General features: G+C 36.8%; 3 protein-coding genes across 5 annotated transcripts; 2 read left to right on the forward strand and 1 right to left on the reverse strand.

Annotated features, from left to right (window-relative positions):
• The first annotated feature begins 14,870 nt into the window (after positions 1-14,870).
• LOC126611232 (COBRA-like protein 1) lies at positions 14,871-17,826 on the forward strand. Of its 2 annotated transcripts, none has more exons than XM_050279431.1 (6): positions 14,871-15,166; positions 15,611-15,687; positions 16,011-16,467; positions 16,548-16,707; positions 16,796-17,073; positions 17,238-17,826. In XM_050279431.1, exons 1-6 carry the CDS (start codon positions 15,061-15,063, stop codon positions 17,528-17,530), a joined length of 1,371 nt encoding a protein of 456 aa, XP_050135388.1. In that variant the 5' UTR covers positions 14,871-15,060; the 3' UTR covers positions 17,531-17,826. The 2 variants fall into 2 exon arrangements, with proteins under 2 accessions (XP_050135388.1, XP_050135387.1); XM_050279430.1 differs by having other exon boundaries at positions 14,873-15,166; positions 15,608-15,687.
• A 37-nt stretch (positions 17,827-17,863) lies between these two features.
• LOC126611233 (COBRA-like protein 4) lies at positions 17,864-20,095 on the reverse strand. 2 transcript variants are annotated; one of them, XM_050279433.1, is made up of 6 exons: positions 19,928-20,095; positions 19,759-19,838; positions 19,111-19,567; positions 18,849-18,996; positions 18,489-18,766; positions 17,864-18,407 (listed from the first exon to the last, which is right to left on the reverse strand). In XM_050279433.1, the coding sequence occupies exons 1-6, from the start codon at positions 19,977-19,979 to the stop codon at positions 18,127-18,129; spliced, it is 1,296 nt and encodes a 431-aa protein (XP_050135390.1). In that variant the 5' UTR covers positions 19,980-20,095; the 3' UTR covers positions 17,864-18,126. The 2 variants fall into 2 exon arrangements, with proteins under 2 accessions (XP_050135390.1, XP_050135389.1); XM_050279432.1 differs by having other exon boundaries at positions 18,489-18,769.
• Positions 20,096-21,631: 1,536 nt separating this feature from the next.
• LOC126611236 (uncharacterized) lies at positions 21,632-22,882 on the forward strand. The gene is made up of 4 exons (XM_050279436.1): positions 21,632-21,793; positions 22,093-22,181; positions 22,295-22,551; positions 22,777-22,882. The coding sequence occupies exons 1-3, from the start codon at positions 21,770-21,772 to the stop codon at positions 22,440-22,442; spliced, it is 261 nt and encodes an 86-aa protein (XP_050135393.1). The 5' UTR covers positions 21,632-21,769; the 3' UTR covers positions 22,443-22,551; positions 22,777-22,882.
• Positions 22,883-23,082: the final 200 nt, after the last annotated feature.

A 23,082-nucleotide genomic window follows, 5' to 3' on the forward strand; every position in this document is an offset into this window, starting at 1 on the left:
CAAGAACTCCTAACCATGTCTCACTTGTGGCATAGTGAAGTAAGGTAAGTCTTGGAACGATTCAAAGATTTTGCAACTAAGGTCATATCGTGGACCTCCAAGATATTGCGATATCTCTAACGATAAAGACATAACCATTCGGGGATTTTACCTTGTGCAGGTTTGATAAGTAACATGTGTCAACATAACAATAAGGCAAGCATCATTCTGAGGATTAGGGGGGTTGGATCCGTTCAAGATGCGTTGGGATTTGCCCTCGTAATACCTTCAGGGCACGTCTTTAATACCAATTTAGTGGTTGCGTGTAGGCGTGGTGCTGCATCTTTACCAAGATCAACAACGAAAGAGATGTCATGTCTAAATACAATGAGCTAAGTATAACGAAGCGCAAAGTTAAACTTTAGATATGGAATTTCGGATTTTATAACCTCTTCAAGGGTCTCATTTGCATATAACGTATGGACGATCAAAGATATACTCAAAGGTGACACCTTCAGGGTGTAGTTCGACTGGTAGACCAAAATACCGTCAGAACAATGCTTTAACTTCAGGTCAAGGCATAAACGAGTTTTCCCAAGATCATTCATCTCAAATTTCGTCTTCAGGTGCGACGCAGTTTTCTCAAGCTCTTCTGGAGTCTTAGTGAGATTCTTGTTAACGACACAAAATATAACTCTAGCAATTCGGAATAAGACTTCATAGTTTAACACGCAAGGGCATAATTCATCCCTAACTGATTAAATAATCACTTAGACGGGTATACCACATCCGTCGGATTGTAAGTGAACGCCTCAAACAAGTTAAGAGGGTGTTCCGTGGTTTTGGAACTATTTGAACCAGTCCATGTAATTCTTTGGGAACTTACATGTCAATCTCCGTATCTATATCCCCATGGAGAAAACACTAACCACATTTTATCATGCTGTTATCAATCTCAGGATGTTTGAGAAAAACCTTGCGCCGTAAGGCGTGCATCATATTGCACTATTTCATTCATCTCATAACGCTTCTTTTCCCACTTGTAACATAATAGGGTTACCTTGGGCAGTGTAGGAACGTCAGGTCTAAAACACACTTTGGTAAGGAATTTGACCTGGAGTGTAATTTCGTTTGTCCAATCAGTTCTACGTTGTCACTTAATCAACGGAACACGGTTCGATATCGTCGCTTTTCATTTATATCAGTAACTACCATATAAGTGAAAGCATCATCGATGGTAATCTCATTTCAATTCCATTTTGCTCATCCAAACTAGTATACTGGATCGAGTTTATATTCATTGTTGTGTCATGTCTTCATCTTCTAGGGAAGTGAATCCCACGAACTAAGTAATATGTCGTGCTCCAGGCCAAGACAGATTGATTAGCTATCCACTGGTGTACCAGACTGTCCAACAGGGGCAGGGCAGCACACCCTCCAAGGATGTTGACTCGACTTCCGTTAAGTACGTCTATCCTTGCAGGCATGTTTGCTGCTGGTATATGATCTCGTCACTTTAGCTAGATCAGAGGAATGAGACTGGAGCAACATTCTGAAAGCTAGAATTCATCGCACTTGCTTATCACACTTGTGCAGTATGGGGATCGAGATGAAACATAGTGGGTAACATCCAAGCAAATTTACGTCGTTATACAGGAACATTAATGTTCTTATCTTCCCCTAACGACGTGAAGACTGTCTCATTGAAGTGACAACCCACAAATAAACGGTAAAGAGATCGCGTGCAAGGGCTTGAAGAAAGCTAGTGTGAAAGAGAATCATAATCGACAAAGATTCACATCCTTTGTTGAGGACCCATATTGGTACGTTATGGCAGCGCAACTTGGCACATGGAATGCACACCCAAATGCGTAAATCCAAAAATCGTTAGGTTCGTACCCAGTAACCAACTATAACGTCATATAGGTTGGGTGGCAATTGGCCTCAAGGAAGACCAACATAACTGCGTACAAGATTGCATAGCCCTAGGCAAAAACCAAAAACTTGGTATGTTTACCAAAATCTGGGCGATCATTTAAATTGCACTTTATGATCGCTAGGCGGGGCTATTTAGGGTGAATATGGAAATTCGATTTTCAATTATAAACCTAAAATACATGCAATACTTTATCGAAAACCGTCGATATAAACTCTCCAGCATTATCCAGTCTCACGGGCTTTAAGGGATAAGTAGGGTGGTGAGCCCTTAATCGGTCATGAGGTTTAGCAGCAATGTGTGTGGACAAACATATGACCAGTTTGTCGATTCATCAACCAAAACCATAAGTATTTATATGGTCCACATTTTGGTTGGATTAGTCCACATATAGTCCCTTGAATCTAATGTGAAAAGAGAGTCGTGTCGTATCTTTACAAGGAATGGTATAGAAATCAATTTCCCAAATGAGCAGGCTTTGGCAAAGTGTGCTTGTAGGCATAAGATCCTTACTTTGGGTAAGGAGATGCATTGTAACATCATTATTCGACCTAAGTGTCTCAAAAGGTAATGCCAAAGCAAGTAAACTGCTCAATCACTAGGCTTCAGGCCGGCCACATATGGTGTATTCCTAGTTAGGAGACAACCCATTAGCCCCAAATCAAAGCTTCAAGCTCATTTTTAGAGGTGGTGCAAAGATATTTCACTCTATTTTCTTCAGTTGTTTCATTGATAATCATTGTTCTCTCGAATATCCTTAAAAACTCAACAACATGGAGAATTTAGGGTCCCTTAAATGGTAATTCAGTACCATTCATACAACAAGGAGTGTGCCAATGCTCTTAATCAGGTTGGATAAACCTGAAGTCGTTGTTAGAGATGTGATTTAGGTGTAAAGTTAGTGTGCGTAGTACGCTTTCATCCAGACAACTAACTTTCCCACATTCCTACCTAATCATGTGTTTAATTGAATCGGTCACATGTATTAAGAAACATGATTCAATTAACTCATATTCGAGGACAATATCATTAAGATTATCCATAAGTAAAACATACACCAAACTTGAATCCAAGAACATAGAAAAATGTTCACAAAGTAAATGGTTTACTCAGGGGATTCGGCCAACAAGGTCATCCATGTCAAAATTCTTCTCTTCCAACGATGTTTGGTGGAGCAAAATTAGTCTCACATATTGACTACTATAATGGTACTCCTCAACAACATTGGTATGGATACGAACAGGTGCATAACCAATGATCTATTCCATCGAAACGGAAGTAAATTCTGCAGGGTTAAGGCTTGGGAATATTATCCCTTTATTCTTAAAGTTTTAGGTCTTAGGTGTCAAGGATCACACTTCAGGCATGATGCCACACCGTAGCAGGCCCTGATTCTACCATATGTTTGTGGTAGTAATCAAATCCGAGAATTTGGTAAACTTTCGCTTTCTACACTTCTGCTTCAGGAGTGAGTTAGAAACAAGGAATGACGAGAAAAGTATTATCCAGTCAAAATTCGATCGGATTTATAAACTTCATAATTGTACTCATTCATGGACGCAATCATGGTATGTTTCAGGCAATGTCTTTCATGATTAGACAGTCTGTAGGAGCGAGCCAAAGAGCCATGGAATCCTCGTTTAAGAGGTACTTCCGTTTGTAATCCTTTAGGCATAAGTCTTCGAATAAAGATAATGACGGAGGCTTATTCAGCTCTTCCTTGCCATTGTTGGCTTCAATGGTTTCTCAGCTTCTTGATAGTCAAGTGAAGATTCAAGTCTTGTATCCCACATAAAGTGGTTTCTATAAGAAACGTCCAAATCAGGAAATCGAACTTGTGACGGTTCGACAATCCATTGAATTGGAGGAAACAAGATTGTGATTAGTGCTATGGGAAGGAATCATCCATAAGCATCAAAGTTAGAACATTCGAGTTCTAAGACATGGTTTTCATGAAAAACATCGGGTTTTCATGGTGCATTGTTTTATGAAAACTTTCGGGTTTCAAATGCACTAAATTTGAAACTACAGGTTCAATTTAGTTTATGAACATTTAGTTCATAAAAGAGAGGTTCCTGCAAGAACACATAATGCAATATGCTGATTTAAGTGTAGTGGATTTGAGGTTCTTCAAGAACTCAAGTGCGAGAGCTTCGTTACTACGAAAGTATGTCAACGGTTCAAAGTATAAAAGTAAAGGAAAACTAATGAAAATGGCTTGAAAAGTTTTAGTTTTAATAAAAAAAACCATGTTATAAGTTTTGTTTAATGATTAGTACAAAGCTCATATTAAAGCAGTCCAACTAAAAATGGCCCAACTATAATAAATCATGATTTGTCAGTTTTACCCCTAACTTTTTTAGGTTGAGTTCCAGATTTTCGTCGTTAACAGAGTTCATCGTTGTTTTGCAGACCTTCTTCTTTTTCTTTGAAACAAAAATATAGATCATCATGCTATTTAATTTATATTTTGTATTATTTCGTTGAAATGTGATCGTCGTTATTATTCAGTGTATTTGAGGTAATGTTTTTCAAATTTTCCTCGTCAGTGGAGTTCATCGTTTGTTTCTATAGAAAATAAATTTGAGATCTGCATGTTATTCAATATTAACGATGGGTCACTGTTTCTGGAATGTAAAAATAAATTATTTCTGGATTTTAAGTAACATTATTTCTGAAATCTAAGTTACTGTTTCTGGAATCTAAGTTACTGTTTATGTAATCTAAGTCACTGTTTCTGGATTCAAATGAAATAGACACACTGTTTCTTAAATGTAAGTTAGAAAATAAATAGTGAAATTTACTGTATCTGGATTCAAATCAAAATAAGCACATTGTTTCTTAAATATAATCAACTGATGCATGAAAGAAAAGAAATAGTCTTTTTGGAATCTAAGTCACTGTTTCTGGAATTTAAATCACTGTTTCTAGATTTTGATTTTTTTTTCTTTCCAGATATAGTGTTTGTTTGTGCACAGACAAAACAAACATTGTATCTGATTTTTTTTTTCCAGAAATAGTGTTATGAAAGTTGAACGCCATGGTTGAAGTCACTTTTCTCTCTCTTTCTCGTCTGCTTTTTCTATTTTCTTTTTCTTTTCCAGATTTTGTAATTGAGGAAGGTGGTTCTATCACAGGTAGAGATATATTTTTCTTTCTAGTTTATGGAGAAATGGGTGCAAGGAATTGGAATTTTTGGTTTTTTCCAGTTCCATGGAAAATGGATTCAGTTTGAGTGTCCTCCTCGATTCAATTGCACAGCTCTTTTCTTGTTCGTTTCTTTTTAATTGTACTTTTGGAGATTGGATTCAATAATTTGGGATTTTTTTTTCTTCTCAAAGTCTGGTTATTCTCCAAATCTGAATCTAATTTGGACAAGGAAATTCAAAAACTGATATATGCACCAAGAATGAAGGAAGAAAAACCTAGAAAATGAAACGCTGATCGACGCTCTTCTTGGAGCTGACGTGAGTTTTCTCCTTCGTGAGAACAAACAAGTTTCAGACATGAGCCTCCTTGTTGGGGTAATTTTGGAAACTTATTTTTGTTTCTGTTAGGCTCTATAATTCAGCCCATATAGAATTGGAGGCCTTTATCCTTATGATTAATTTTAAGGTGCTTTTGGTTAAAGAAAACTATATGGTGGTTTTTTATTAAAATAGTCTTGGTCTAAGCCCTTTTCATTAAAACTCCCTAAAAATAAATGATTGAATCATTAATGTCCAAAAGTGATCTTCAGGTCAATAATTTTGGATTCATTATCAGATTAATGGATTGCAAGTCACTTTTAATTAATTCAATAGATTAAGACCAAACGGGATTGATCGTAGAAGCAAAAATAATATTAAAATAATATCATGGGTCGAAAATATCATAGTCCAAAAGAGGGCTGGGTGTTGTGAGCAAAAGAAGGGGCTAGTGTTGGGTATGACTGCAAACGTAGCCTACATATTGATCTTCAGGCCACGGGCCAATTTTTGAAGCCCAGCAACAAGTGCTGGCGTAATTGGGGCCAAGGGGGGCACGGGTTAGGGCCCAGCGAAAGCTAGCCTATGGGTTCGCATAGGGATCCCAGCCGCATGGGTTGGTGACTTGCGATGTGGGTTGGGGCTGACACAAAGCCCAGCAAGCATGACAGCTTGCTGGCGTGGGCCGCAGGGACCAAGCCCAGTCATGTGGGCTGGCACCGAAGTAAGCAAGCTTCAGGCCTGGGTGCGCGCGGGTCAGGAGCCCAGCAACATAAGGCTTGCTGGTTATGGGTTAATGGCTGCAGGCTAAGGTGCAGTTAGGCTCAGGGCTTAAGGCCCATGAAAAATTTACCCCAGGCCGAGGCCTGGTTGTGACGTGCATAGTGATAGTGCGGGTGTGCCACACCATGTCCAGTTTCCCCTTTCTTTTTTTTTTCAAAATCCCTATGGGTTTAGGAAACCCTAAATCTGCTTCTAATTTATTTTATATACATTGACTCACAAATTCCACATAACAAATATAATTGCATAATGCATGAAGCAAATATATATATTGATATTGACAAATATATGAACATATACAATATATATATATATATATATATATATATATATCAGAAAGAAAATATAAACATAGGGGGTTCATGCTTCATGGTCGTTTCAAATATCTTACTTTATTTTAAGTGTACCTGATTGGCAGAAAACGATAAAAGCCTTTGAATTTGTAGAAGATTCTTCTTAGAAAGCCAAAATTTCATCTCCAATGCGTTAGTTATATCACGTTCAACACAGAAAAATTAAATTGAATCAATAGCATGTAGATCAATTCAATAAAATAATAAATTAATCATAAAAAGAATGATTAAAATGTAATTGTCACATCCCGGCCCGGGACGGACCACTTCCCAGGCCCGCTCTATCACTGTAGCACGATATTGTCCGCTTTGGGCCCCGACCACGCCCTCATAGTTTTGTTTCTGGGAACTCACGAGCAACTTCCCAGTGGGTCACCCATCATGGGAGTGCTATGGCCACCTTCTTGCTTAACTTCGAAGTTCCGACTGAACCCGAAGCTAGTGAGCTCCCAAAAGGCCTCGTGCTAGGTAGGGATGAGAATATACATTTAAGGATCACTCCCCTGGGCGATGTGGGATGTTACAATACACCCATCTTAGGGGCCCGACGTTCTCGTCGGCACACTTCCGGCCAGGGATTGGCTCTGATACCATTTGTCACATCCAGGCCCGGGGTGGACCACTTCCCAGGCCCGTTCCACCACCGTAACATGATATTGTCCGCTTTGGGCCCCGACCACACCCTCACGGTTTTGTTTCTGGGAACTCACGAGCAACTTCCCATTGGGTCACCCATCATGGGAGTGTTATGGCCACCTTCTCGCTTAACTTCAGAGTTCCGACGGAACCCGAAGCCAGTGAGCTCCCAAAAGGTCTCGTGCTAGGTAGGGATGAAAATATACATTTAAGGATCATTTTTTTGGGCGATGTGGGATGTTACAGTAATACTCCCCTAATTGAAGATCAAACTCTCTTTAGCGCAGCGTCAAGAGCGTGCTGATAACGTGTTGTAGGTATAATTTACTAAACAATTATGGAGGCCATAGAGAGAGGAAATGTGCGGCAATAGTATAGAGAAGAGAGCGATGTGTAATTGTGATGTGTGTGTTATTCCACCCCATTGTGCTTTTTATTTAAGGAAAACTAATGAAAAAGGTTTCGAAACTTTGAATCTTAACCAAAAACCAGGTAATAAGTTTATTTAATGGTTAGGACAAAACCCAACATCAAACCAGCCCATTAAGATTAGCCCAAGGAATGAGTTTCCAGTTTTACCCCTAACAGAAAATCTTTTCCCATTTGATCCTCTCTCCGTTTCTCAGTCTTTCCACATAATCCCTATTTGTCGATCTCCCTTCTCAATCTCTCTGCCTAATCTTGATCTTTCCTTAGCACATAAACAATTCCTCCACTTTTGTAATCGGATTGATCTTTCTACCTTTCTCTCGATCTCTCCACATCTCTGTTTTCATTTTCCATTCCATTCGAATTTCACCATTTTTTCGAATCACCATATTAGGAGCCTTTGAGGATGAAGGAAGAGAGAAAAAAGCAAGCGAGAGAGACGGAGATGGCCGAAGAGGAAGAGACCAACGAGTTCTACCTAAGACAATGGCAAGTTCGGCCACAAGTTCCTAGAGTTCGAGTTTCAACCCGACGGCGTAGCTTCGCGACGCCAACAATTCCAACTACAAGAACGACACCATCATTCGCAAGGAGGTCTACGATATGGAAGCAAACTTGGTTGATCTTGAAGTTAAAGATGAGCCCAGTTATCAAAAGGGGAAGCACATCTTTTTATTATTATAAAATATAAATATGAAATTGTAAAGAGGTTGCCAGTAGAGGAAGCTAGCTTTCTACTTATCATAAACCACATCTTTTTAATATTATAAAGCACATCTTTTTAACGAAAACCCATATGGAGATGGTCCACACTTGAAACTAATTATCATTTATTCTTTTGAGAAAAACAAGTTGAAAAGTATGAGTTTATTTTGGTGAGTGCTATGACAAACTATAAACAAGGTTTTGCTGATGCTATTATAATTAATAATTAATTATATACTGAGTCTACCCAAGCCATCTTGGAAGTATGTGGAAATTTGTATTCGAATCGCTAGTTAGGTATCTGATCATGTCTTTGTCAGTTTTGAAAATAGTATAGTATTCATATTCAGTTTTAGAAGTTAGCGTTCAGTTTCCAAAATAGTTAGCATTCGATTTAAGAAATAGTGATATTATCAATATTTAGTTTCATAAATAGTGTAGTATCCGTGTTCAGTTTCATAAATAGTGTAATACCATGTTCAATTTCATAAATAATATAGTATTCGTGTTCAGTTTCATAAATAGTATAGTACCCGTGTTCAGTTTCATAAATAGTGTAGTACCGACACTGTTTCTTGAATTATAGTAAAATAACTCATACTTTTTCTGAAACTAAACCAAAATAACGCACATTATTTTTGGAAGGGAACAAAATAAACACTATTTTTGAAACTACAGTAAAATAACTAACACTATTTCTGGAAGTAAACCAAAATAACTCATACTATTTCTAGAATTACAACAAAATAACCACACTATTTTTGAAACTGAACAAAAATAATTCACACTATTTCTGAAACTACAGTAAAATAATCAAACTATTTCTAAAACTGAACCAAAATAATTCACACTATTTGTGGAACTACACCAAAATAATCACACTATTTCTGAAACTGACCCAAAATAATCCATATTATTGCTGAAACTACAGTAAATAACTCGTACTATTTCTGAAACTGAACGAAAATAACTCACACTATTTCTGAAACTACAACAAAATAACTCACATTATTTCTAAAAATTGAACCAAAATAACCCACACTATTTCTAAAAGGTAACAAAATAAACACTATTTCTAAAACCACAACAAAATAACCAATACTATTTATGAAAGTGAACCAAAATAACTCAAGGAAAACTAATGAAAAGAGCTTTAATACTTTGAATTTTAACCAAAAATCATGTAAGAATTTTATTTAATGGTTAGTACAAAATCCAATATCAAGCCAGCCCATTAAGACTAGCCCAAAAACTGTAATATATCGAGCTTCCAATTCTACCTTTGACGTTAAGTCTTGTCCGTTGGTCCGTTTCGCTTCAAATGGGGAGAGAGAGAGAGAGAGAGAGAGAGAGAGAGAGAGAGAGAGAGAGAGAGAGAAGGTTTATAGATTCAGGTCTTTTCGTTGTTGGGGCTTTTCGTCCGTCTTCTCAAATCTCCGCAAAAGCCCCCGAAGAGATCTCTCGCAATATAAGTGTTTCCAGCATTTGATAAATGTATTTGAATATGCAACTTGATTTGGTGTATTTTAGAAATTAGAGTTTATAAGTTTGGGAAATGTTGATTAGTGGATGTAATTTCTCATCCCTTCCCCTTTTTCGTTCCATATACATATATTTTTCAAAGTTGCTAGAGGATTTGGTTGTATCCAAAACGAAATGCAGCTTTTTCTCACACGCACTTTGATTAAAAAATTAGCACAAAGAAAACGCAAATCGCCATCGTATCTAAAAATCAAGAAGCCCCCGCATTCCACATAATGGTCTCTCACAAATGCAGACCACCCATGATGGAAGAACAAACCAACATTCTATTGAATCAATTCAACACTCCACGCACTGCCGCCAAGGTCGAACAACGAAACTAACCCAGATGTTCTGCCTTCCATGTGTCTCATGAATCTTCCTGGGATTTTCAGTCTTTCGGAGCTCAAATCAACAAAATAAACCCTTCATAAAGAAATCCATACCTAATCACAAATATAAATATAAACCACAACCCAGTCCATCAATTCATCCGTAAATGAACAAACAAAAAAAACCATGAAATTTTCAAAAACTTTTAGGAAACTACCATCTAACAAATATAATGACACGAGATTTAATTAAATAAATAATAAAGTCTGTAGCAAAGAGACAAAGATCTGACCGAACCTGAAACAAGCAGACGAGATCGACTGTGAGATTCAGGGATTGTTTCTCTCGCCAAATCACGGCAAATCGAGCGAGGTGGGAGACCGCGACGGCGAGTGAGGTGTTTAGAGCAGGGTGGGATTTAATTAAGTAACTGAAATATTTGCTTTTTGGTGTTCGCTTGAAATGTTGTACAGTTTTTTTAACGGGATCGTCTGACGGAATGGGGTTTCTGTGAGGGGCAAGGGCTGGAAAGAAAAATATTCCGTTTTGGGCTTTTAATTCAGCCCATGTAATTTTAATGTTTGTGGGACCTCATATAGATTAGTTGTGTCCTTATGATTAAATATAAAGTACTTTTGGTTAAATAATAATATATGATGGTTTTTGGTTAAATTAAACTTCACTCAAGCCCTTTTCATTAAAGCTCCCTTTTATTTATAGTAGTAGGGAATATTAATTCCTTACCATTTTAGGATTACAACTCTTAATAGGTAATCAACTCCTAATAGGAATATAATATATATTCTCATATCTACTAGAATTTACACAATCACATTCCTAATCTAATAGAACTGCAACATTTAATGCAATTTAAAAATACTCTAAAAATGCTTTTAATCATTTAAAAGCATTTGCCTAATGAACCGTACGTCACGCCATTAACTTACAAATATATGTTGAAAACTGGATTTTAGAGATTGCCAATTGGCATCCACGTGTTTGACCAATACCATGCACATTTTATACGCAAGAAAATTAGGACAAGGACTAGATCTGTATCCTCGGAAAAGGGTTTATAAATCTTTGGACTTGACTTTAACCTCCTAACTTATTAACCACAGAAAGATTTCATTTCATTAAACCATAAAATAAGAAGAGATATTCATCAATTTAGCCCTTGAACTTGTAAGAATTGGCCGATTTCCCCCTTTAACTTTAATTTTGGTCAATTTCCCCCATAAACTCTCATAATTAGTCAATTTGCACCCTACTGTTAATTTTTTTAATTTTCCATCTATTCTTTCATTAAGAAGGTATCCGCATGACTGCCTTTGAAGGGCAAAAAAGTCAATTTGCACCCTATTGTCATCTTCCGTTAAGTAGGTTTCCCTACACCTTACCAAAGGTAGACGAGGCAGAAGGAGGAGGCGACGGGGTGTGGGCAGCTGCAAATTGCAAAAGCAGCATATCAAATGGATTGGGCTGCAAACAACGGAGGAGGGAGGCGTTGGCAGCAGTCACGGGCTCGGCTTGGAGAAAAGGAAGAAGAAGAGGAAGTTCGAAGAAAATGAAGATATACAGTGTAGGGAAAATGACTTTTTTGCTCTTTAAAGGCAATCATGCGGATACCTACTAAACGGAATAATAGATGGAAAATTAAAAAAAATAACAATAGGGTGCAAATTGACTAATTATGAGAGTTGGGGGGGGGAATTGGCCAAAATTAAAGTTGAGGGGGGAAATTGGCCAATCCTTACAAGTTCATAGGATAAATTGATGAATACCTCAAATAAGAATGCATGAATTGCCACTTAGTACTACAGTCTAGTGGTATTCCTCTTCACTTATAAGTGAAAGGTCTTAGGTTCGATTCTCTCTAAAGGCGAGTTTAAACCACATTATTGCTAACTCATTATGAGGTTAAAATCTCCCCCTCCCCTTTAGTGTAGATAATATCATTTATGTTATGGGTGGGCAGTGGGGGAACCAAAATTATATGTAAGGGAGAGCCTTTCATATGTATATTGAGGAAAAAAAGTTCTAAATTCATAGCATGAGCAAGTGAAGTAATCTTCGCAAAACTGAAAGAAAGTCCTTTTAAAATTAATAGAGAGAACCGAGAGAAATGTATAAAACCATACGACTAAGTGGGAGGTAGAGAGGAGGGTAAAACGCACTAAAAATTTTAAAATATAGAAAAAAGTATGAAAAAAATCCGTTTGATAGAAAAATGAAGGTTTGCAAATAATAGTTTATTGTATTGCTTTATAAATAACATTAAAGTCTATTTTAAACTTGATTCCTAAAACTCTCCATTTTGCTTGTCACGTAGTAGTAGGGTATAGTGATATTTATCTTTACTTGTAAGCGAGAGGTCTTAGGTTTGGTTCTCGCCAAAAGCGAATTTGAACCATGTTATTATTGTTAGCCTAGTGTAAGGTGTAACCTACTCTTTCACCACCTTAATTCAATTGATATCGTTTATTCAAAAAAAAAAAAAAAAACCTCTTTGCTTTGCAACCATAAAGAAAACAACAAAACTGTTAATTTTTTTTTTCTTCTACAAATGCAAGCTTGGGGCGCCTAAATATTAGTGCTAAATATTATTTTACACTGTAGCCAGATGGGCTCAGAAGCACCATGGTCCCTTAGACCATCTCCAATGGTGACCTAAAACCTAAAAATATTTAGCCCAAAAAATTTAGGTTTTAGTCCAGAAATAGATTTTCTACTCTAACCCTTCTGGCATAAAATTTTAGCCCCAGATTATCAAAGAATGAATTAAGGCTATTTTTTTAAATTAACTTTTAATATATATATATAGACTATCCTAAATTAATTTTATGAATATTTTAACCTAAAAATATTTAAATTCCGATAAATTTTGAAAAATCACTAAATCAATACATGAAAATCATGATAAACCACATAAACTTAATACCAACGACATTTAATAAACCACATAAACTTTAAAAAAAAAACAATTAATAAACCACATAAACTTAATACAATCGAAAACTCATAGACTACATAAACTTAATAATGATATCCATCATCTTGACTTGGTGATGGACTTGGGTGATAGTCTTGAGATGAATCATCATCTTGAAATATACTCCACAAATTAATGAGTGGGAGACTTGCACTAAACCATATAATGAGTCTGTCATAATTAATATCAAACTCAATATTTTAAATTTAAAATCTCTCACTTACAAGTGCAAAAAATTATCACAGCACCATAACACTAAATGACCAGAAAAGGGAATTAATGATCTATTTCCAATTGAAATATGAAATTTGGCAACAACTAAAAAAAATTGAAATATAAAAAATTAAGCTCCAAACGAGCATGATAACTACTAGAAGTCTAGAAGCTGCCAATTTCATTTTTGGTCTGCTTAGACTCTGATAGGAGATGCCAAATTGTCAATTACCAATTGCCAAACCTTTGATTTTGAGATGAATCATCATCTTGAAATATACTCCACAAATTAATGAGTGGGAGACTTGCACTAAACCATATAATGAGTATGTCATAATTAATATCAAACTCAATATTTTCAAAAATTAAATTTAAAATCGTTCACTTACAAATGCAAAAAATTATCACAGCACCATAACACTAAATGACCAGAAAAGGGAATTAATGATCTATTTCCAATTGAAATATGAAATTTGGCAACAACTAAAAAAAATTGAAATATAAAAAATTAAGCTCCAAACGAGCATGATAACTACTAGAAGTCTAGAAGCTGCCAATTTCATTTTTGGTCTGCTTAGACTCTGATAGGAGATGCCAAATTGCCAAACCTTTGATCTTGATTTGTGAACATCACAACTGTCAAGCATTTATTTACTTTGAAACAGTCAATTAATATTTTTTAACCCATTTTACAAATTAAATCTTACCATAAAAAAACTCCACAAATTAATAATTATTTCCTTTGAAGAACTCATCTTTTATAATACGATATTTTTATTATCTCTAGTGTATGACATACACTGATAAATGCACGACTAGATATGCGGCTAACGATTCAACAATAAAAAATCTAATCGTAAAAAATTATAATGTATACTAGACACTGATGAGTACTAAAAAAACATCCTTATAATATTTTTATTGTAGAGTATACATATATTTCTCTGCACCCAAAATCTTTTGTGGTCTCTTTGTGACCTATTTTATTGAGCGACATATATCCTTTTGAACTCAATTTATCTTTAGTTTTTAACTTTTTGTTGAGGATTAAATGAATGGACATGTGTCACTCAATGAAATTGGCCACAGAGGATTTTGGGTACACAAGATTTGAACTCGTTAATTCATTGTATCTTTTTTCTGCCATTGTACGAATTAACCATAATAATTTAATTAGGGTATTTCTATTCACACAATTTTTTTTACATTCCATATCCCCTATTAGTTTATATTCTTTAATCATCTTCAATTAATTCGAACTGATAGTCGATAATTGAAAAATATAAATAAAAAATAAAAAATAAGTATGTAAATAACATCACCCTTCAATTGAAGAACACACCAGCTGGTCTCAATTTTTAAAAAGAAAAAAAAATTATTTAATACAATCACCATTTTTAAAGTCGAAAAACTTCCGACTTTTAATAAAATTAGTTAATTAAAAATTGGCTACATCTATTTGACAAAAGAAAAGGAAATTAGTACATTTAACTGACTTGCAGACTTGGAAAGTGCGCAGTAGCACACGCTACCGCGTTCTCCCCACTCTCTTTCCACACTTTTTTTCTCTGTTTTTCTTGGTCGAATACATTTTCTCTGTGTTCAGACGAAGGCTGGTGCCACCACCTCTGACAAAAAAGTATGAAACTTTGCGGCACCCAAGAAAAATTAGAGCATAAACATTCCGACCAGAACAAAATCTAATTGCCAGAAATGGGGTTTCTGTTCCTGCCCATGATTCGATCAGTCCCACAATTCATCAGTTTCGCCACCTTTCTTGTCTTTGTGCTTTCTTGCACCACCAGCTTCATTGCAACAGGTATATATGCTCAGGCTCGATCAATATTTGCAAAGTTTGAATCTTTTTTACTCTTTTTTACTTGGTAATTTGTAATTTCTTCAAAGTTTGAATCTTTAATTTTCTTGGCCCAACGTGTGTTATTTCTTCAATGTTTGTGAGGTTTTGGCTTTTGGGTTTTGGCTTCTACAAGCGAGGGAATGAGGTTTTATTTTTGTTTATTTTTTAATGTTTCAAAACTTTTAATCTTCTTGGTTTTGGTTTTATCTGATGTTGATGCAGATGGGTTTTCATGGAAAAATTGTATTTCGTTATGAAGTTCTTGTGTTTCGAATGAATTCGAATTTTTTGAATTTTAACAGACGAAGTTGTGGCAAACAAGGCTCTGCAATTATTGTTTGACATAGTTTTTGATTGATTCAAATCATCACATTGTTGATTGTTTTGTTTGTTTATTGCCAGAAGCGTATGATCCACTCGACCCGAACGGAAATATCACCATCAAATGGGATATCTTAAGCTGGACTCCTGATGGCTATGTTGTAAGTATTATTTGAGAACTGTTTGCTTTTGTCACTAGTTGCACGGAATGCGTAAAATGGTTGCGTTCGAAGAAATATTAAGTTAATACCGAAACATGAATATGATTTCCGAGGAATAACAAGAGCTGCTTGTCGAAGTTCTTCAAGCATCGATCGGTTGCCTAACACTGAACACCATCTTTATGTCATGCTTCCATTTGGTTTAGTAAAACAGAGCTCTATTAGTTGTTGACAGCAACATTAAACATGGATTCGTTTTACCTTTCCCTGAAGCATGGTAGAGTTGAGTGAATATCTAATTAGTGTTCTCTTTGAATACACAGGCTGCTGTTACACTTTTTAACTTCCAAAAGTATCGGCACATTCAGGCACCGGGATGGTCGCTAGGGTGGACATGGGCAAAGAAGGAGGTTATATGGAACATGGTGGGAGGACAAGCCACAGAGCAAGGGGATTGTTCAAGATTCAAAACAACACTCCCCCATTGCTGTAAGAAGACTCCTACAGTTGTTGATCTATTGCCCGGAACTCCTTACAATCAACAATACACAAATTGTTGCAAAGGAGGGGTACTTAGTTCATGGGTGCAAGATCCAGAAAAGGCTGTAGGTTCTTTTCAAATAAGCGTTGGTCAAGCAGGAACCACAAACAAGACCGTCAGACTGCCTAAAAACTTCACCCTGAACACACCCGGTCCTGGGTATACTTGTGCTCGCGCCAAAGTAGTCAAACCAACTAAATTTATCAGTCCGGATAAAAGGAGAGTCACTCAAGCTATGAGTAAGTGTTATGAATCTTTTTAAACATAAATGTTTGCGCTAATAAGTTTGTCAGTCATTCTTACCCCTTGTTCGTGACAGTGACATGGAATGTGACGTGCACATATTCGCAAATACTGGCTCAGAAAACTCCTACATGTTGTGTCTCGCTCTCATCGTTCTACAACGACACTATAGTGCCCTGCCCAAATTGCTCATGCGGTTGCCAGAGAAACGCAACTCATCCAGGAAGCTGTGTAGAGTGAGCTCTCTTCTGAAATCAGCTTCTTTTAACTTCTTTTAACTCAAGCTTTTTCATTAAGACATTTATATTCTCTGTGAATATGCAGACCAGATTCCCCCTACTTGGCTTCAGTTGTCTCAGCCTCCAACAAGAATAGCTACACGCCTCTAGTTAGATGCACTGCGCACATGTGCCCAATCCGAGTTCACTGGCATGTCAAGGTAAACTACAAACAATACTGGCGAGTGAAGGTTACAGTTACAAACTTCAATTACAGGATGAATTATTCCGATTGGAACATGGTTGTCCAACACCCAAACTTTGACAATCTGACCCAGATTTTCAGCTACAACTACAAGTCGATAACTCCTTATGCGACAATAAGTAAGTTAATCCTGACTTCTTGTTACTTTTCATATGTTCTTCAGTTCTTTTCTAACATGATTTGGCTAGAACTTGTAGTGTTTTATGATTTTCTAAAAGAACTGCATATGTTATTCTTCCTCATTGTAAGTTGCGAATCTCTGATCTGGCTTTCTTTCAAACAGATGATACTGGCATGTTATGGGGAATTAAGTTCTACAATGATATTCTGATGCAAGCTGGGCCTCTTGGTAATGTACAGTCAGAGCTGCTTTTCCAAAAGGATGAAGCAACTTTCACATTTGATAAGGGTTGGGCGTTCCCTCGAAGGGTCTATTTCAACGGTGATAACTGTGTGATGCCACCTCCAGATGCCTATCCATGGTTGCCAAATTCTGGTTTCCGGCAGTATGTCTCTCTGCTCACTCTAATCATGACTTGTCTATCGACCATTGCAGTCATGCATGCTTATGCTTAATCTGAGCTCGAAAATGTTCCGATCAATGATTTTCAAAAGGTATAGTTAAGATAGGAATATATGGAAGCCACTCAATGTTCTGATGCGTCATGATCAGCATTCCGGCATGAAATTAGATAGAGTCAAATGTGCTGCTGATGTTCATTTTTTGTATTACTGTAAAGGGTAGGTTGCTTCTGGCTATTGTGTTGTATGACTGTTCATGTAGCCAGACCCTCTTGCTTGTAGAGTTACCAGATTATGTAGTCATGATGGTAAATCCGAAACAAGCAATAAAATCTGATCAGAGTTTTATCTGTTCTTACTGTTTACTTAATATATCATATGATCGCGTTGTTCAATCAAATTGTGGCAGTTCTGCATTAAATTAAAGATTTCATTTGCCAATCATGTACTTATTTATATGAACAGAGAAATTCATATACCAGAATCGTCCAGTCTCTCTTCACAAGATACATGCAAATAAGTTAAATTTGCTTCTTCAAAGAATACTTGAAGTATCTGTGCTCCAATTCTCTGTGCAAAATATCCTTCATACCTTAGCTTCAAAATTTTAGGGCGTCGATCACGATTGTGGAAGCTACGGAACTAACTCATTAGATAGCTATAAACAAGAAAAAGAACGACGAAATCAAAGCTGAGAAGGAAAGTAGAATTTTCTGGGCAGAATTGGGAAGAAACGGGTAGACGTCAGGTGGAGGAAACTGGCACTCGTCGCCATTGAAGTAAACTTTGCGAGGAAATGCCCACCCCTCCCTCAAAGTGAAGGTGTTCTTGTCCTTTTGAAGCAGCATCTCCGACTGAACGAACCCAAATTCCCCGGCTTGCACTAATCGGTCATTGAAGAATTTCATGCCGTAAAACATTCCAGTGTCATCTGCATATAACGTAGCAGCTATGTTAGCCTACATATGACTACGAGAATATAACGTGGAAGAGGAAATCGATTTGAACTCACTTATGGAGCTGTAAGCAATGAGAGGCTTGTAATCAAAGCTGAAAACTTGTGTGACATTGTTGAAATTAGGATGCTGCATAACCAGAGTCCAATGCGTGTAGTTCATCTGATAGTTGAAGTTTGTAATCGACACCTTCACGCGCCAGTACTCCTTGTAATTCAGCATCACATGCCAGTGCACTCTCACCGGACACATGTGGCGTGTGCACTGCAGTAGCGGCAGCCCATTGCCTTTCCGCTTAGCGTCATCTTCAACCACGCTAAGCATTTTGGAATCACTTCTGCAACACAATCAAAATTATGACCATGTGATTTATGTATATATGTTTGCACAGATTGTGCAATATATGGTGGACTTACTGGATGCAATTTCTCTTGTCCTGGCAACCACAAGTGCAAGAGGGGCAATGAACGATTGTGGAATTGTAAAAGGACGAGAGAGAGACACAACAGCTTGGGTATTTTCTGGCCTGAAGTTGTGAATATGAGCAGGTCACATTCCATGTCACTGCACAAAATCGGATAACCATTACGCATTTGACATGTCACATGCTAATCAAAACGAACCAATAATCTAAAAATGTTCGAAATAAATTGAATCATGTGACACGGAGGAACTTACTCAAAGCTTGAGTCCTGCGGCGTCCGGCAGATGTCAAAAAAATTGTGGGAGGCACAATCCTTGCCTTGCCACAAGTGTACCCTGTTCCAGGGCCTAGCAGAGTGAAGTTCCTAGGAAGTCTCACTGTACGGTTTGTAGTGCCGGCTGATCCAACACTGAGCTGGAAGGATGAGACAGCGGTCGAGGGGTCTTGGCCCCACGCGGACAACACGCCACCCTTGCAGCAATTTGTGAATTGCTGATTGTAAGGAACACCAGGAAGCAAGTCCACAAAGGTGGGGGTTTTCTTGCAACAATGAGGTACGTTCCCTTTGAACCGGGAGCAGTCACCTTGCTCCGTGGCTTCAGCTCCCACCGCCGCCCATATCACTTCTCTTCTGGCCCAGGTCCACCCTAATGTCCACCCCTGGCTCATGATGTGCCGGTACATTTGGAAGTTGTTCACAGTAACAGCCGCCTGAAACATACAATTCATTCAATAGAGGCAGAATCGATCATTCATACATTTGGTATGTACCCTCTAAGTCTTTCAAGAACAATCTTCTTAGATAAATGACGAAGGTGAAATTCGTACAACTAACGTCATCGAGTAACGTAAATGGAATACGTCAGAAATCAAGTTTAGTACAGGAAAAAAGTGATACTCACCACATAACCATCTGGTGTCCAAGACATGATATCCCATTTTACAGTTATGTTTCCATTCGGATCCAACGGATCATATGCAGCTGCATCAAATCAGAAAACATCAGATAAGTGATTATTTTTCTTTCTTCAATCCAATGCGTAGTAGTCTAAAGGAGTTAAAGAGTTTTACCAGCACATGAAAAGATAGCAAGAAAGAAGAGAACTGATACCAAAGTTCTCATCTCCCCGGTCCGAAACCCTAATCTTTAACTTTCCGGTGATAGAGTTTGGATCGTAAGCTTAAGCAATGAGCAGGAGCTTTTTAGTAGCCAATGGAAGTGTGTGTATTTAAGAAAGATAGAGATCGTGCAAAGGACTATTTCGTTAGCTTTGTAAACAGATGGATTACCTAATGGTTGTTGCATACTTAAAAGTTATAATTGCATGTTCAATTCTGATCTCTTAGTCTTTCTCATCTGAAGACTTCCGTTGAGCTTTCCATGTCGTAAATTAACTGCTAATAATACCTAGCTAGCTAGGCATTTGAAACATATTTGCAGCGAACACAACATCTCAACGGTCCTCCACTGCAGCTGATGATTAGGTTTGTAGCTAAGTGATTAAAAATAATGGGAGCTATACAACCCAAATTCTGGCTTGACTCATGATTAAAAGTATTAACCATTAACCCTGAATGTGAAATCTTGTGTTCAATTTTTCCCCTTCACTAGTATCATCTTTTATAAAAGAAAAAGAAATTTAGCAAGCCAAAAGTGTTGTAATTGTTCTATTGTTATATAATTATTCTACAAAACAAGTTATTTCTGCATGGCAACCTAATAATAGTTTTAGCATGTGCACACTTGCTTTTGAGTAGGCATAAGAGTCCCTTGCTAATAGAAATAAAGACTACTCAACTCAAGTGCTTGCAATTTAAAGGCTTGAGTTGGCTTGGAAAAGGATTGATAGCTAATTAACTATTGAGAATTAGTTCTTGGAAAGGTCGAATGCGTAAACATCAACTGGTTTTTATGTGTAAAAGTGTAATATTTATTGCATGGGGTCATAAAGCTGAATTGCTAATTTATAAGCACAAACAAAAGCGGCAAAGTTTCAACCAAATGTGTTTATCAAAGGGTTTGACAAAATAACTTAAAAAGTAATTGCCAATAACAGAAGTAATTTTCAGTGATTTTTGAACAAACAAGAAGAACACTTCTAACGTGCTTCTAATAAAAACGTTTATAAGCAAAAATGTTTCCTCGTATATAGAAGGGAACATTTCTGCTTATAAACGTTTTAATTAGAAGCATGATAGAGGTGTTAATCTCTAAACTTACACAAAACGGTTAGAAAGAATCAAGACCCATTTTATCTAACCAAACCATTCTAGTATTCATAAGGAGTCTATTTCCATTTTTTTTTGTCAAATAGTAAATTTTGTTAGATTAGTCATCGATGGGGTTTGAACCCACACCGTCATGCAAGGAATCAACACTTTTTCACCATTGTAGTTAAGGGCCACTTGCGTCTATTTTTTTTTTTTTTTGGTCAAACGATAGATTTTGTTAAATTAGTCACCGACGGAGTTTGAACTCATGTTTTCATATAAAAACTCAATATTTTTCCACCACTCTAGTAAATGATCACTTGCTCGTCTATTTCATATTTTGGATATGTTAGATTGGTTTGACGCCATGGAACATTCTAGTGATAAGGTCAAAGTCTAAAATTGTCAACCCCGAATGCAAAATGCTATTTCCTATTGGGTCGTTTAAGAAAATCCAGAGGCTAAGCCGCTGGTTTTAGGTGGTCAAAAGTTTATTGCTGCCCACAGTAAGTAGCTCATAATTTTCCATTCTTCCATATATACCAATCCACGTAACACTATTTATACCTGGCCATAGAAATCCAAACGCAACAGTAAAAAGCAAGAAGCAGAAAGAAAGCAAAGCAAATTACTTTCCTCTCACAAATCTTGTTAGAGAAAATCAAAGTACTAATTAAGAGAAGGAGAATTTCTGGATTTCAGATGGGGCGTTGGGTTAGGCCTGAGGTGAGCAAGCTTTGGCTTTTATTAATTTGGTTACTCTTTTCAATAGCAGGTAGGCTAGTTGATTGCAACAACATATGTCCCACCTTTGATCTTGAGTTCAGATCTCTTCCTCGCAAATAGTCGAGAATAAAGTTTTCAAATTAATTTGGTTACTTTTTATTCGAATCTCTTCGTTTTTGTCTGTTGATGGGAAAAAAACGATAGCACGAAAATACTTTCTGAAGGTCCTTTAGTTTTCTCAACAAAACAATCCAATTAAGCAAATAATTAATCCCAATTTTTATTTGACATATCTTTAGGTGTACCCGTTAATGGCTGCAATGACATTTGTGACAAGCTTGTGCGCATTTCAGCTTACAAGGAACATGTTCCTCAACCCTGAAGTCAGGTACAAATTAATATACATATACATATACATATATATATATATATATATATATATATATTTATAATTTAAAGGTCTAAGTTTATAAACGTGTTAATTAGTTATTTTATTTGCAGAATCAACAAAGCTCACCGTCGAATGGCGGTGCTTGAAAACGAAGAAGAGGGAGAGAAGTACGCCGAGCACGGCCTCCGGAAGTTCCTCCGCACACGGCCACCGGAGATCATGCCTACCATCAACCACTTCTTCTCTCAAGAAAAATGATATCGGACATGTTCGTGAAAGTTTACTTGTGAGCGCAGGGGGGGGTTTATTTTTTAAGAGTTTTATAGCAACTTCTTCATGTCAGTTTATACTATTTTGCTTTGGGCCAGTTTTTTTGGACAAGGATTGTCTACCCTCCTATTTTTGGTGCCCTTCCATGCTCTCCTGTTTGTGTGGTCACGGTTAAGCCACGTCAACATTTTATATTACTATTTACTTTTATCTTATTATCTCTATAAAAAAATAATATAAAATATTAACGTGGCTTAACCGTGACCACACAAAACAGGAGGGAAAGGCACCAAAAATAGGAGGGTAGACAATCCTTGTCCAGTTTTTTTTATCATGTTTTGTGAAATTCCACAGCAGTCATTCATGTTTCCCCATTTTGTATAAACAATAATTTAATGATGAGCCTGTCATTCATCGTATTAAAACAATCAATCGTTATTTTTTGTTTTTGGATGCTATTTTACACCTTTTAAGTTTGGTGTGATTTTCTAAATAGGCCATGAAATTTTAATTTTCTCATACGTCACAGGTGTTGAAATTGTTTTAATATGTGTTTTCGGTTTGATTAATTGTATGCTTATTCATTGAATTGATTATCTGGTGAGTTTGAGACCTTTGTATATTCTAA

The sequence above is a fragment of the Malus sylvestris genome, chromosome 17, assembly GCF_916048215.2.
Source record: "Malus sylvestris chromosome 17, drMalSylv7.2, whole genome shotgun sequence".
Taxonomy (NCBI): domain Eukaryota; kingdom Viridiplantae; phylum Streptophyta; class Magnoliopsida; order Rosales; family Rosaceae; genus Malus; species Malus sylvestris.

Excerpts from the sequence above, each read along its gene's own strand:
- LOC126611232 (XM_050279430.1), top strand. The coding sequence starts at position 15,061 with ATGGGGTTTCTGTTCCTGCCCATGATTCGATCAGTCCCACAATTCATC. Across the intron at positions 15,688-16,010 it reads GGACTCCTGATGGCTATGTT|GCTGCTGTTACACTTTTTAA; the intron begins GTAAGTATTATT and ends TTGAATACACAG. Across the intron at positions 17,074-17,237 it reads AACTCCTTATGCGACAATAA|ATGATACTGGCATGTTATGG; the intron begins GTAAGTTAATCC and ends TCTTTCAAACAG.
- LOC126611236 (XM_050279436.1), top strand. The coding sequence starts at position 21,770 with ATGGGGCGTTGGGTTAGGCCTGAG. Across the intron at positions 21,794-22,092 it reads GGCGTTGGGTTAGGCCTGAG|GTGTACCCGTTAATGGCTGC; the intron begins GTGAGCAAGCTT and ends ACATATCTTTAG. Across the intron at positions 22,182-22,294 it reads TTCCTCAACCCTGAAGTCAG|AATCAACAAAGCTCACCGTC; the intron begins GTACAAATTAAT and ends TTTTATTTGCAG.
- LOC126611233 (XM_050279432.1), bottom strand. The coding sequence starts at position 19,979 with ATGAGAACTTTGGTATCAGTTCTCTTCTTTCTTGCTATCTTTTCATGT. Across the intron at positions 18,997-19,110 it reads CCGCAGGACTCAAGCTTTGA|TGACATGGAATGTGACCTGC; the intron begins GTAAGTTCCTCC and ends GATTTTGTGCAG. Across the intron at positions 18,408-18,488 it reads CATTGCTTACAGCTCCATAA|ATGACACTGGAATGTTTTAC; the intron begins GTGAGTTCAAAT and ends CGTTATATGCAG.